Raw genomic sequence first — 13,235 nt, forward strand, 5'->3', positions numbered from 1 at the left:
CTTCGAGGTCCGGGCTGGGGGTGGGCTCTACGGGTTTGTGTCCACATGCCGAGACCAGCTCTCAGCTTTCCAGCGCCCCTCTCCCACGTCCCGAGGGTCCTTCCAGGGCACAGCTCCCCCAGGAGCAACTAGAGCCACGTGGAAGGAAGCAGAGGAAGCCTCCTGAGCCGTCTGAGTCTTCCTGCCACAGCTGCCAGCTGCCTCTGGAGAGGCTCTGACCAGTGCTCGTCTCACCCACCCATCCCGCATCCCAGATGCCGGACACCCCGGAGCCCCGGCAAGGCCCCACGGCAGGAGCCAGCCCAGCCTGTCAGAAGGAGGCCGAGAGCCTGTCTCAGGCTCCAGGAAGCCCCCCGGGAAAAATACGGTCCTGTCTCCAGCTGTCCCCACACCGGCCGAGTCACACGTGCGCGTGAACGCCGGCTTCGTCCGAGGCTCTGCTCCCTCAGTGGAGACAGACTTCAGGACAACCTGGACATGCATGTCCCAGAGGGTCTAGGGACGCCCAGCCACCCTCCGCCCGGGCTGCAGCGAAGACGCGGTAGGAGAGCGGGCCCTGGGCCCCGGGCGAAGGCTGTGTACAGCGCCACTGACCACCGCTGACTCAGGCTTTTTGAGTCTGCACTGCTCAAACACACCGGAAGCAGCAGGCTGAGGGAGCCCCGCTTGCCAGTCCGCCTCCCGTGAGCCTCGGCCAACGTGGCGCGCATGGAACAGCCACTGAACCTGTGGCGCCCAGCACGGCCCAGCGCGGTGCCCAGCGCGGCCCAGCAGGCGGCCTGGTGGACCAGCCCCTCCGCCTCCGCACAGGCAGGGGGTGGGCCCACTGGCGTGGCAGGGCCACCAGGATCACGGCAGCTCTGGGCCCCCTGGCCAGCCGGGCCCAGGTGGACTCACGTTTCTGCCAACATAGACTCAAACAGCACGAGATTTAGAAACAAAGATATAATGAAACATTTTTCTCAAAAGAGTGAGTTAAACACATACAAGTTGTAAATAATGGGGCTATTTTAAATAAATTGATCAAAAAACAAAAGTCAAGAATGTAAACTGCACGGCTGCTTGTCAGTTTCCCGGTCAGGCCCTGGAGCGAGGTCACAGCACGTCATCCGAAGGCTCACAGGTAAGACGGGCGAACGGATGTGAGGCAGGAAGACGCCATTAATCCAGGGGCCGCCACCCCTGAACTTGGCCGTGTCCTCCAGGGCAGCTTTCCCTGCTGTAACGCCCGGTCCCGTGTGACCTTCCAGGAAGGACTGCTCGCCAGCACGGACCCGGTGGGAGAAGGAACATGAGGCCCCACCCCGAGCCAGCCCAAGGTTTGGACCAAGAGCGAGAGAAGCTCCAACGCACACGGACCTGCCTCTTGGGTGGGGCCGCGGAGGGCTCCTGAGCCCGTGGACACGAGGAACTGAGAGGCGGCTCTGGGCGCAGGAACCTGGCGGGGAGAAGTTGGCCTGCAGGACAAGGGTGAAGGGCGAAAGCTCATGGTCACGGCGAGCAGACTCTCAACTCCTACCTCGCCACCAGGAGGAAGCTGCTTCGTTCTGAGTGAGCCAACACCGAAGCGCCAGGGCCAAACCCCATCCCCGGCCACGGCCCCCCTGGCAGGGCCAAGAACGCACGCACAGTGTTTGTGGGCATCGAGTTTTGTATTTTTAAGTGACCAAATCTAATAAAATGAAAAACGGGTTTACTAAAACAAGTCCAAGAGACGACACAGAACATAAGCGGTAAAAACCAAAGCGTGAGGCCCTCGTCTTCGACGCCGAGCTCCACGGCCCGCAGCAGCCCCGGGCGAGGACAGGCGCCCGACCTCGTGTCTGCTCCGCATCCGAACCACACACTTCGGTTTTGTTTTCCTCTTACAGGTTTTAAAAAGCTAACCCCGGGAGTCAGGCCGGTCCGTCTGCGCCCGGCGGCACGTCCAGCCAGCGTCAAGCCCGGGCCCGGCAGCCTCGCTTCCGACCGCCTCCGCCGGCCGTGCGCACAGCTCACTCCTGCGCTATGCTTCTCAGCACGTACTTGACCGTATAGGCGAAGGCGGCAAACCCAACTATAACAAACAAGTTCGCCAGGGCGCCGCCCAGGAGTCCGTGGTGCCGGTTGGCCTGCTGCAGGCCAGCGAGGTGTGGCCCGGCGCCCGGCGCGTGCCCGTTGAGGAGCGGGAGCCCGTTCTGGCCATGGTGCGCGTCGCCATCCGGAACCACGTCTGGGAGGGGGAGAGCCTGGGGTCTGCAGCCGCGCTCGTCCTGTGCTTTCTGCTTCTGTTTAATTTCCTAAGAGAAAAACGGCGAGGCGCGAGATGGAACAATCCCGCTCCCGCGAGACCACGGAGGGTCTTCCAATCTGCCATGAAGACTCTGCCCTGACACCCGCCCTTGGAGGAAGACGCCACTGTAACCTTTTTTGCAGACGTGGGGACCTAGTGACTTGCCAAAAGCAGTAAGCCTGGGCCTCACGGACTGGACCGGCAATGAGCCAGTCCCCAGAGACCCTGAATGACTGTGGCCTTGACCTCGTGTAGCCCGGCCTCCCCTGCTCCAGCCGCGAGACCAGGGAACCGTCCAGACCCTCACAGCAGGGACCTCCCTGCCACTTCTGGCCCACCCGGACCTTCAGTGGCTCGGCAGCCAGCTCCGCGCCCACTCTCCTGGACCTCTCCGCACCCACCCACGCCAGTGCCTGCAGTCCCAGCACCCGTGCAGGGACAGGTGCGCCTCCGTGCTTGACGTCCGTGGCACAGTGACACCAGGAGCGCACGCTCTTGTAGGAAAGACTCAGAATCCCACGTGTTTCTGACCCGGGAAGCCCAAGTGCCCACCAGGCTCTACTGCTCACCTCTGAGACTTCAGGAAACAGTTCGCAAAAGACTTTGTCTTTCAAATTAAATGCTAAACTTTGTGCAGCCAGTTGTCTTTTCTGGAAAGAAACAAAAGGGAAATATCAGCCCGCGACTAATTCTGATTCTTTAGAATCCTGAAAATGGATTCTTTTGTAGTCCGAGGTCCTGTCGACGCACCCAATCAGGCGGCTCTTCACCAGCTAACGTGCAGTCTCGTGAGGATTTAACTCATCACTCCATCACCGTCAACTAATGACAACACACCTGACCCCTACTTAAATAACAGAGAGATAAAAACTCATTAACCGGGTCCACGGCCACGCCACCCTGAACAAGCGTGATCTCGTCTGATCTCGGGAGCTAAGCAGGGTTGGGCCTGGTTAGTACTTGGATGGGAGACCGCCTACGAAGACCAAGTGTTGTAGGCGCAAAAAGTAAAAATAAGGGATTATAGGCTGACAAGCTCCTTGAAATCTGTGAGGTTAACCAAAGGTCGCCTCGCCTCAAAAAAAAAGAAAAAATGTTAACCGGGCAGACAAGCGCTGACCACAGGCAACACCCTGGCTATGCGAGGGGCTGAAAGAAGGACCCCGGGCCAGGGGTCCCTCCAGTGGTGCCTGGAGAGCAGGGACGTGGGCAGGGACGCGGGCAGAAGCCGCGGGTGCCCAGCACTCACCGTGAAGTCTGAGGTTTCTATGCTGCCCAGGGTGGGGCCCTTCTCCACCATGAAGCTCAGGAGCCCGGTCAGGATGGTGGACACAGACCAGGCCGGGTTCCACGTGTCTGGGTGGAAATCCGTGATGGAAAGACACAGCCTGCAAAACAGTGACCTGTCACCAGCGCACACGCTCGTCTGGGCTGTGACCCGCCCAACGCGCAGCAGCCCCTTACCTCGTGTTGCACTTGAACCTCCCGTTGGGGGTTATCATGTAAATGCTCGGAGGTTTGAAAGGGAATTCTCGGGGAAAGACTAGCTTTCCGTGGTAGTAGCCGCCTGTTGGGACAGAAGCAGCCTCGTCATGGCCCAGTCTCCTCCCCGGTACCTGCCCTGCAGGCTCCCACTGGCCCCGCCTGTGCCCCCGGCCACCCGTCCCTGGACACGTGTCCTGCTGGGGTCTCACCATGGCCTGAGGACCACCAAGCGGAGCAGGGCCCTGCCCCCCACGGCTACTGAGAGCGCAGCACCAGGTGAGACCCCGCCCGGGCTCCTCGCCACCCCTCACGCACCACAAGCGGTCAGCTGCGGGAAGCTCCCTCTCCTACGCTACCTGCTTCTCCTTCTCCACCAAACTACACCCAGCAGCAAGCGAACCCGCCACCATTTCTCCTGCCTTAAAACACCCAGAATCCACAGCCATCTGATCCCTGCCGCCGGCCCCTCCTGTGCACAGCCTGGCGCCGTCCACCCGACACGGTGCTTGCCCCCAACACAGTCCCTCGCACCTGACCCTGAGGTCAGCAGACATCCCCGTTGGGGTGTCTGACCACCTCCCAGGCATCCCGCCACTCCTGACCCTGTCCCCTCAAAGACCCACACCGGCTCGGCACCCTTCCTGTCCATGCAAAGCCTGCCTGGCTCCGTCTAACAGGCTCCGCTCACCACTAGCACTTCCTGGGGGGTGGTCTCAGCTAGCCTCACATGATGTGGGGAATACTGTGATGACCCTACACTAGGACCGCCACCTGGACTCCCCTCCAAACTCCAGACCGGTGCCTTGACCGTCCAGGCATCACCACCCCGAAAAGGCCCAAGACGGAACTTCCCCAAAACAGCAACTCCACCCTCTCAGGCGTCCAGACCGCAACCTGGGAGCCCAGCCCCCTACCCGCCACGTCACTGGACACTTTCGGCCCCGCCCTTCCATCCTCTGATGGCCTCGCTGCCTCCCCCACCCACCCGGTCCAGGTCCTGGCAGCCTGGGGCACCATGGAAAGGCAGCACTCGGGCCCACGACAACCCGGCCAAGCGACGCTGTGCGTGTGCGCGTGTGCGCGTGTGTGCATGTGCATGCGCCTACAGTGACCGGCAGGACCGCTGCCTCCAGCACCTGGGAGAGGTCCAGCACAAGGACGGGGGCGCACCGGCCCCGAGTCACCTCAGGGTCTGCTCTGACGCCGCTCCTGGGAGAGGCCACCACCCCCCTGGCTGGGCTGCAGCAAACCAGCCACCTCGCCCGAGTGCCATCACTGCCACTCTGCACTGTCAGTGGTGGAGGGAGCACGTGACCAAGTGTCACCTAGTAGGCCAGCTCGACAGGCAGACGAGTCCACCAGAGAGAGGCGCACACTGGAAACGGCGGTGAGAGCACGCGCACTTGAAGCCACTAAGGAAAGCCCAGACCCGACCAGAGCGGCCTGGCACGCTCGGAACCACGTCTCATCGGTGCCCAGTGGGAGGCAGCCTAGACAGCAAGGACGCGCTGTGGTGGGCGGCCACCTGCTGTGACTGCAGCCTGCAGACCCCTTGAGGACCTGCCGAAGACAGCAGAGTCACACTCCGCAGCGGCTCCTGAGCATGACGGGCCCGGGTTAGAACTCTGCCAGCGGAGACCAAAGACACCGGCTGGTCCCCGGGGACAGAGGCCCGGCTCAGCCCCGTGCACGCGGGGCCCAGGCAGGGGCGGCGGACGGGACCAACCAGGGAGCTGATGCCGAGCCATGAAAAAACAGACAACAGCACGCTGCGAGACACACGCCCTCAGCCGCTTACGTCGGACCAGATGCACGAATGTGCACGTCACTGTGCAGAGAGGAAATCTAGGGCACTGCACGATTGGCAGGAGCCCCAGGAGGTATCACCCCAAGAGGGAAGAGGCCAGGCAGGGGTGCCAGGAGGGTGAGCCCTAGCTCAGAGATCACACTGTAGCTCTGGGCTCCTGAGCGGATGTGTGAGTGCCCTGCCAACAGCCGCCACCCCTCCTCCTGAGCGCCCACAGAGACGAGCCCTGGGGACCAGGGGAGGAGTGTGTGGGCTGCACAGCGCTTCCCCCACGGTCCCGCCCTTGACCTCGGTCCTCAGTCCACGTGCACCTCCCCAGACACACGTCCTGACATCAGGCCCACTGGCTCCTCCCACTTGATTTTAAACTGTTAGCTATCCTAGATTCTTCGCTTGTTTGTGTAACTCTTAGAATAAATACTGGAGAACGAGTGTGTGTGCACCCAGGAGCAGCTTTGTTTCGGTTTTGCCGGCACTAGGGGAAACCCACAGATTGACCGAGGGAGCATTCTTTACCACACTCACGCCACAGGAAGCCAGCTCCGAAGCCGGGGCACTGCACCTGCGAGAGCCAGGAGCAGCACGGCGTGGGCCCAGGGTGAGAACCGAGTCAGTGGCCAAGAGCACCGAGCCAGGCAGCCGTGGACACGGGAGGGGCTGAGACCGGGAAAGAAGCTGGGAGGCCAGGGCCCACGGGGGCGGCGGGGAGGGCGAGGCCGAGCCCATGCCCAGAGCCCACACTAGCCCGGACCCAGATGGACAGGGCAGCTCCAAGGAGCCCTTGGAAATGCCAGTAAGAGCAGTCAGCAGAGGGTGGCCCTGAGCTGTGGCGGGGATGGGCAGCAGGTGCTGTGGGAAAGGGAGGGTGGGCAATGGGCCAAGCTTCTGGTCCCTGAAGGGACTGTGTACCCAGGAGGTCTACAGGCCTGATCCAGCAGAGAGGGACAGGAGGACAGGGCAGAAGCAAGCAGGGGCGGTGGGGCTGGGGCACTCGAGGTCTCCTGCAGCCCCAGCGTACCGCCCCCACCCAAGGGTCAGCTCATTGCCACCAGCAACAGTCCTGCCTACTCTTGGCGGTGGGGGCTCTAGTTACAAATTAACAACTTTTTGCACTGTATTTGAGAAATACTAAAACCACAAAGAATAAAAAACACACAAACACCAGGCACAAGGCCCCTCGCGAGGGAAAACGCTGCTGGCTCCTGGTGTCGCCTCTTCCAGCTGGCAGAAAACGGCACGCACTTACGTGCCTTCACGCGGGCTGTGTGCACCGTCCTGAACCGTCCTTCACCTGCCTGCCCACCACAAGGCCACCCTCGAGCTCACAGCCTGCCGCAGGGCATCCGGGAGGTCCCCGGTGTGTGACCTAGTAACACGTCCACCCTCCAGATCCGCCCAGAACCCAGCAGAACAGGGATCCTGGGCCACCGCAGTGACACACCTGCCACACTGCCTTCGAGAGCCAGCCTTCCTCACTGCCAGCCCCCGTCTGCTGCCCAGCAGTGGCCCTCAATCCTCTTCCTCCACAGGACTCGTTAGTGAAACCGTAAGCAAGAGCCACACGGATGTCCCCAGCTTCCCAAAGGCAGGACCCAGTGTCGAGGAAACTGGCTGGAGGCACGAGCCATGGCTGGGTCCTGGGCTTTGCCCACCCATGGCTGCTTGTCACCCAAAGCCCAGAGACCTGCTGACCGAAAGCGCCACGGCCCGCTCTGTCAACGACACCAGGGGAGCCTGGGGCACCACCAGAGCAGCGTCGGAGCAGCCAGGAGGGCGGAGGTGGCCGCTGGCCCAGGCCCCGTCGCACAGCCTCCCCAAGCCTCGGTGCCCACCACACGACGGACTCAGCAGAGCGCACACTCGGCCAACACCTCTCCTCCCTCGAGAGCACCCACACGCCTCCGGAAACAGGAGGGCCCAGCCATCTCAGCATCCACCTTGCTCTGATCCCACCGACGCGTCAGACTCAGCCCAACTCCAGGACCTATGGACGGCCCCCGACACAGCAGCAAAACCAAACGCGAGCAGACTCCCTGGGACTCGGAGAAACGTTAGGGGGCATCCCAATCAGCCAACCACTACGCACACTCCACGCCCGCACGGAAGGCGGTCGGCAGGGCCGCCCGCTCTGCCAGCACAGGGCAGACTCACCTTCGTAGGGCGTCATCTCAGGGCCTCGGACCACGTAGTGCCTGCGGGAAAGAGAGGGGTTAGCAGGCTTTGGGGACGCGGATCCTCCAGAATCGGGGCCCCTCCAAGGCCAGGGCTTTGCAGGGCCCAGCTGAACGCTCGCACACACTCGGTGCGCGAGGGTCAGCTCCTCGGGCCGCAGACACCCTGGTCACTTTCTCAGGGCCTCCGAGGCCACACCTCCCGAGGCCCCCACGATGCACGCCTGTCTGCACAAAGAGCAGGGTCACCCTCTACCACCAGCGTCCCAAGGCCTCAAAACCTCAACTCCACAAAACGATCTTGGTGTTTGTGGGTGCCCAAAGGTCACGCAGGAGACCAGATGGGCAGCAGCTGGTAACATGAGATGTCCTGGACGAGCCAGACACAGCCTCAGAGCAGCTGCCCTCCAGGAGCCACAGGGACAGCTATGGCTGTCACCACAGCCACACAGCAGTGGGAGCCCGAACCAGGAGGGCCCTGCGCCTCAGAGGGGCGGCCCCACCCATGGCCCTGCTCTCCACACAGGGGAGGATGGGGGGGGGGAGGAGGGGAGCGGAGGCGGCCTCGGCTCACCCCAGGAGACCAGGCTCAGCGGTGTTCAACCGCAAAGGCACAGACCAGAACGACCGCGCACTGTGGTGACCGTGCCTCCAACACCTCTTCCCACCAGGACACACACATGACACCTGCTGTCTGTTGATTTGTTTCATTCAAAACAAAACAAAATAAAACAAGAACCATGCAGCAGTGCCACATCAGCTGACCAGGAGCAGCCCCAGAGCTAAACACATGACACGTCCAGCAACGTGGCCTTCATTTGTTACTGCTCCAATTCCCGTGCCAATCTGAGGACGCTGAGAAGGGGCAGTGCGAGAGCTCAGCAGCACGGGGCGGCGGAGTGAGGCCCGGGCAGCACCCGGGCCCCCTCTCCTCTCAGCTGAGGGTGGAGCTCACCCAGTGGCCTGGCGCTCGGTCCTCAGCCTGCTTGGGGACCGCAGGTGCCAAGGAAACGTGCTTCCACAGAGGATCTGGAGGCCTGGCAGATGCCGGGTAGAGGTGCCTCTGTGACCGGCCCCACTGCAAGCGCTGGCCCTGACGGGCTCCCTGGCAGGGAGCGCCTCACATGTGGCCACAGCTCGCCGCGAGGGCCCGGGCACGCCCGCGTGAGTGCACAGGAACGGGGAGCTGTGCGACCTCCTGCGGACTCCCCCTCGCCGCCTCTGCTGTGCGGTGACCACGGAAAAGTCCCTGTGACAAACCTCAGTGGTGGGTCCCCCTAGCAAATGATCGGCTCTGGGGACCCATGTGGGGATGGGCTTCCCACCAACTGTGTCCTGGGGCCACGCTGGGTTTTGGGGTTTGGGGGCAGGGGCAGCCGTGCTGCAACTCTGACGATGCTCGCACGCCTCAGCCCGCCAGGGCTGGCCACCCCGCTCCTGCCAAGGAAGGTGCACACAGGACCCCTGAGTGCCTGTCCAATCTGCAGAACACTTCTGTTAACTCAGTTAAATCTCTTTCCTCTGGATTAAAAAAATTAAAGTGCTTTTAAAGATCAAAATGTAAACTACCCTTCAAAGGAAGGCGACGTGCTTCTTAGTGTCCCAGCCCTATTCCTCACGTCTCACAGAGCCCTGGGGAGGGCGGTATCTCTGGCAGCCGGCACCCTGTACACCCCTTAACATCGCGAGAAGCTAATCATGACGCGATGGTCACCGCACAGATGCACTCATGTCAGCCAGAGGGCTGTCGGGCACCCGCCCAGGCCAGTGCTGGGAGCTGGGGCACCAGCTGCCACCTCTCCAGGGCAGGGTAGGCTGCCTCCCAGTGCCGAGAGCAGAGAAGGGGGCTGCAAACGCTTCTCCTCCACAGCTGGAGACCCTGGCCCAGCCCTCCCCTAGGAAGGACACTCTCCAGCCCAACGTGCCTGGGTCAAGGGCCTGCTGTGTCCCCAAGGACAACCAGAGTGTCTGCAGGCCTCATCACGTGCACTGGCACCTGAGGCGGGCACAGCCGCCATGATGAGCGCGCTGGGCCCACCGGCCGGGACAGTGGGCGCTGGCCAGGGCAGGGCCGCGTGCGGACAGCAACCTCACCATTCCAGAATGTTGGAGGGGAGGGGCTCGGCACGGATGTAAGGCACCGGGTCTTTCTTGATTCGGAGGTAGTCCTGCTTCAGGCGCTGGGTCGCGGTGGTGGGCGCTCTCTTGGTGCTGGTGCCACTCATCTGTTGAGGACAAACACCGACATTCACCAGGGACCAAAGACAGTCACCGCTGCCTCTCCCAGGAGCCCAGCACCCAGACGAGGCCTGGGGCCATCCTGCTGCACCCGCCCACCCACAGAGCTCCTCTCCTTTCCCGCCTGCTCTGCCGTAACCTTCATTTATGCGACGTCACGTGCAAAGACTTTTTTAAAAACCTACTCTAACTTCAAAGTCACAGGCGTCTGACGCCTGGACCTGACCCCGACTGTGCTCAGTGACAACGCGCCAAGGGACTGCTCACAGCACAGAACTCAGGGTGCACCCCAGACCAGCGGCTGTGAAGGCCACTGTCACACACCTCCCAGCATGTTTCCCACTGAGCATGGTGGGTGCGAGGGACAGGGCAGCAGAGCAAGAGCCTCCCCTGAGACTGGAGAGAGACAAGAGACCCTGGACCGACTCAGACGCGTGTGAGGGCAGAGGGCAAAGGACACCTTCCCGGAAGGAGGCAAAGGTGGACAGCCAGAGGCTCCAGGACCGCGCTGGGCCACCGTGTCAGGACAAGGCTGGCAGGAAGGTAAGGCCTGGCCGCCAGGCGGCAGTGGAGAAGGGTCTCAGCCTCCATCTTCAGGCACGTCGGGCCCTGTGTAGGAAAGGTCACTCTGGTGTCCCACGCGGGGTGGCTGGACAGCGTGAGCCAGACAGGATGGTGCAGGACAGACTGCAGGCTAGGGACCAGGAGCACAGCTAGGCCCCAGGGGCAGAAGGGTGGTGGTGGGGGTGGGGACAGGGAGCCTCACGCACCGCTCTACCCCGCCTGCTTCACACGCCGGAGTGTCTCAGAACGCAGGATGGGAAGGCAAGAGACTTGTGCTGCTAAAAAGAAAGTGTGAAGCCACTGGTCTAAGATGTAACAGTGACGGAGGACACGCAGGGGTGTGTAGGGACAGGGGAGGGGGCACCTGGGCCACAGTGGTGGCAGACTGGGTTTGGGCCACCGAGGAGGAGCCACACTCTGCCACCCAGCGTGCCGCAGCACTGGGTGTCAGGGGTCCGGCTCTCCACTCTGACCTCCCTGTCGGCACCTAGCTGATGTCACTCAGCCCCACCACGCCTACCCCCCTTTACCTCAGCCTCCGGCTTTTGGGCCCTTTTTTGACCCAAAGGTACAGCCAGACTCACTTCCCCCTGACCTCGATAGAGACGTGGCCCTTGCCCGCTGCCTGGTTGGATGCCCCTCACAGGGCTGTCCCCACCAGACAACGGCCAGGGCGATGCATGTGCTCTGCACCCCTGTACAGTGGGGCTCAGCCAGGACACACTCGCCCACCCTGGGTTCCAGCCCTGGAGTCCCTAAACTTCAGGTTCATGGTCCCCTCCCCCTTTCCGTTGCACCCCCGTGCAGGCTCCCCCACTGGCCTCCACGCCACAGACTTCAACCAGGTTCCGTTCCCTGCAACTCCCCCAGCGCCATGCGAGCGAACGTGGTCACTGCCCCAGCCTGCCAGGCTCCAGGAAGCAGTGCCAGCCGGACCCCAGGTCCCGCCCACCCTCCAAGGGCCCCAAGTTGCCGGGGCCCAAACTCCCTTCTCGCGCTCAGAGCACAGCCCGGTCCCCACTGGCGGGAAACTCACCAAGGCCCTTCCCAGTCCAGCTCGAAAACCAAGTCCCTCAAAAGCCTCCCTGATTTCCTGGCCTGGTGCCTCCGCACTGCCCTTCGCTGGCCTCCCCAAGACCCAGCTCCACACAACACGGGAGCCCGTCAGGCCCTGGCAGAGGCCGCACACTGGCCGGGGAAGGGAGAGCTTCCCACACAGCACCGCCCCAAGTGCACGGCCAGGCGGCCCGCCTCGGCCAACACCTAGTAACGAACACAGCAACGACCGGAGAGCGAGCCCCTACAGGGCTTGTTTTAAACGTGCACCCCAAAGCGCTCTGCCACACACACACCCCTGTCACTGCGTAACTCAAATACAATTGTGTCTGAAGCCAGGTAAGCGGCCAGGCTGGACGCACAATGCGTTAGCAGACAGCCACTCGAAATGAAACACAGCACGCCAGTCGGTCAGACTGCTCTCGTTCTTGCTTCCAAAGCTATGATCTCTAAAATCACATGTGACTCAACTACCCGACTCATACAAAGGAGTCCCTAACGACCCCTCCATTGCCTCACTCAGAACAGGGCTCCCGTGAGCTCTCCAGGTGATTCTAGGTGACAAAGCCGAGAATCTCTTCCGACTTCCCCCTCCAGACATGGTGTGTGGCACCTATACCTGTCACGGTGTCTCGGTTCCCTGCAAACCAAGCCCCACAGGGACAACACGTGAGGTCTACTGCAGTGCAGGAAAGTGTGCACGCTAAGAAACAGGGCGGGAAAAAACACATTAAAACCCAGAAGCTGAAAGGAAGCGGCCTGAGCCAAACCCTGAACACGAGTCCTTTCAGTCTGACGTTGAGACAGAGCTGTCTGCCCAGCACCCGGTCACCCTGCTCTGCATACGTGTAGTTCAGGTGACAGTAATGACATGAGAGCTGGGCCTGACCCGCCAGATGGGCGCGTGACACACCCAGGCCCAGGACGTGCACGAAAGTCTCCCTTCTCCACCAGGGCCCCACTGGCACCAAGGTCCAGCCGTGCGTGCAGTCTACACACTGGGCTTCTCCACTGAGACCCTCCAGTCCTTTCTGCGGAAGCCAGATCACACAAGGTTGCACTCCCTGGCACAAACGGAGCCTGTGCCACCGCAGTGCTGTGCGCTCGTGCACCTGTTAGCGCTGCTCCCGGGGAGCGGTGGCCTTACCCCCTTTGACTGTTTTGTGCAGGGCCTGCGAGTGGCTGGGAACTGGATTTGAATTACGACCAGCTAAATAGCATTAAATGAAAAAAACTGACGTTTATACCTGGCCAGAAGCTGAGACGATGCAAACAACTAGCACAGATGAGCAACTTGTCCAGGGCCCAAGCCCCACTCCAGCCGGCTGGCGGTGCAGTCACCCGACTCTGGCTTCCCACTCCTACCGCCTGAATTGTCTATCACCCCGAGGGGCAGAATTCCTGGCACACTCATTCCTGTTGGGGTTTAGGAAGCAGTTCGGGGTTCTAACTGTCCAGGGGTGAAGCGGCGGCGGGCTCAACGGCACCTACCGCACCCCAACGCGGGCTCCCAGGACACACACCAAGACTGCCGGCTCCTCCTGGACGCCCGCGGGTGTGCCACTAGCAGGAGGCCTTCCCGTAGGAGGCGCCCCCTGTGGCCGACCCAAGGCCCACGCTGGTCGCAGGACCACCCCGGCCC

General features: G+C 62.0%; 1 protein-coding gene and 1 pseudogene across 4 annotated transcripts; one reads left to right on the forward strand and one right to left on the reverse strand.

Annotated features, from left to right (window-relative positions):
• Window positions 1-1,633: 1,633 nt before the first annotated feature.
• Window positions 1,634-13,229, reverse strand: UBE2J2 (ubiquitin conjugating enzyme E2 J2). Of its 4 annotated transcripts, none has more exons than XM_006903894.3 (7): window positions 13,117-13,229; window positions 9,830-9,960; window positions 7,716-7,756; window positions 3,737-3,839; window positions 3,522-3,660; window positions 2,842-2,922; window positions 1,634-2,279 (listed from the first exon to the last, which is right to left on the reverse strand). In XM_006903894.3, the coding sequence occupies exons 2-7, from the start codon at window positions 9,958-9,960 to the stop codon at window positions 1,995-1,997; spliced, it is 780 nt and encodes a 259-aa protein (XP_006903956.1). In that variant the 5' UTR covers window positions 13,117-13,229; the 3' UTR covers window positions 1,634-1,994. The 4 variants fall into 4 exon arrangements, with proteins under 4 accessions (XP_006903956.1, XP_015446197.1, XP_006903955.1 ...); XM_015590711.2 differs by having other exon boundaries at window positions 13,085-13,229; XM_006903893.3 differs by having other exon boundaries at window positions 12,841-13,229.
• LOC112481766 lies at window positions 3,155-3,273 on the forward strand (annotated as a pseudogene).
• Window positions 13,230-13,235: the final 6 nt, after the last annotated feature.

Source organism: Pteropus alecto, unplaced genomic scaffold (genome assembly GCF_000325575.1).
Source record: "Pteropus alecto unplaced genomic scaffold, ASM32557v1 scaffold700, whole genome shotgun sequence".
In the NCBI taxonomy this organism is placed as follows: Eukaryota; Metazoa; Chordata; class Mammalia; order Chiroptera; family Pteropodidae; genus Pteropus; species Pteropus alecto.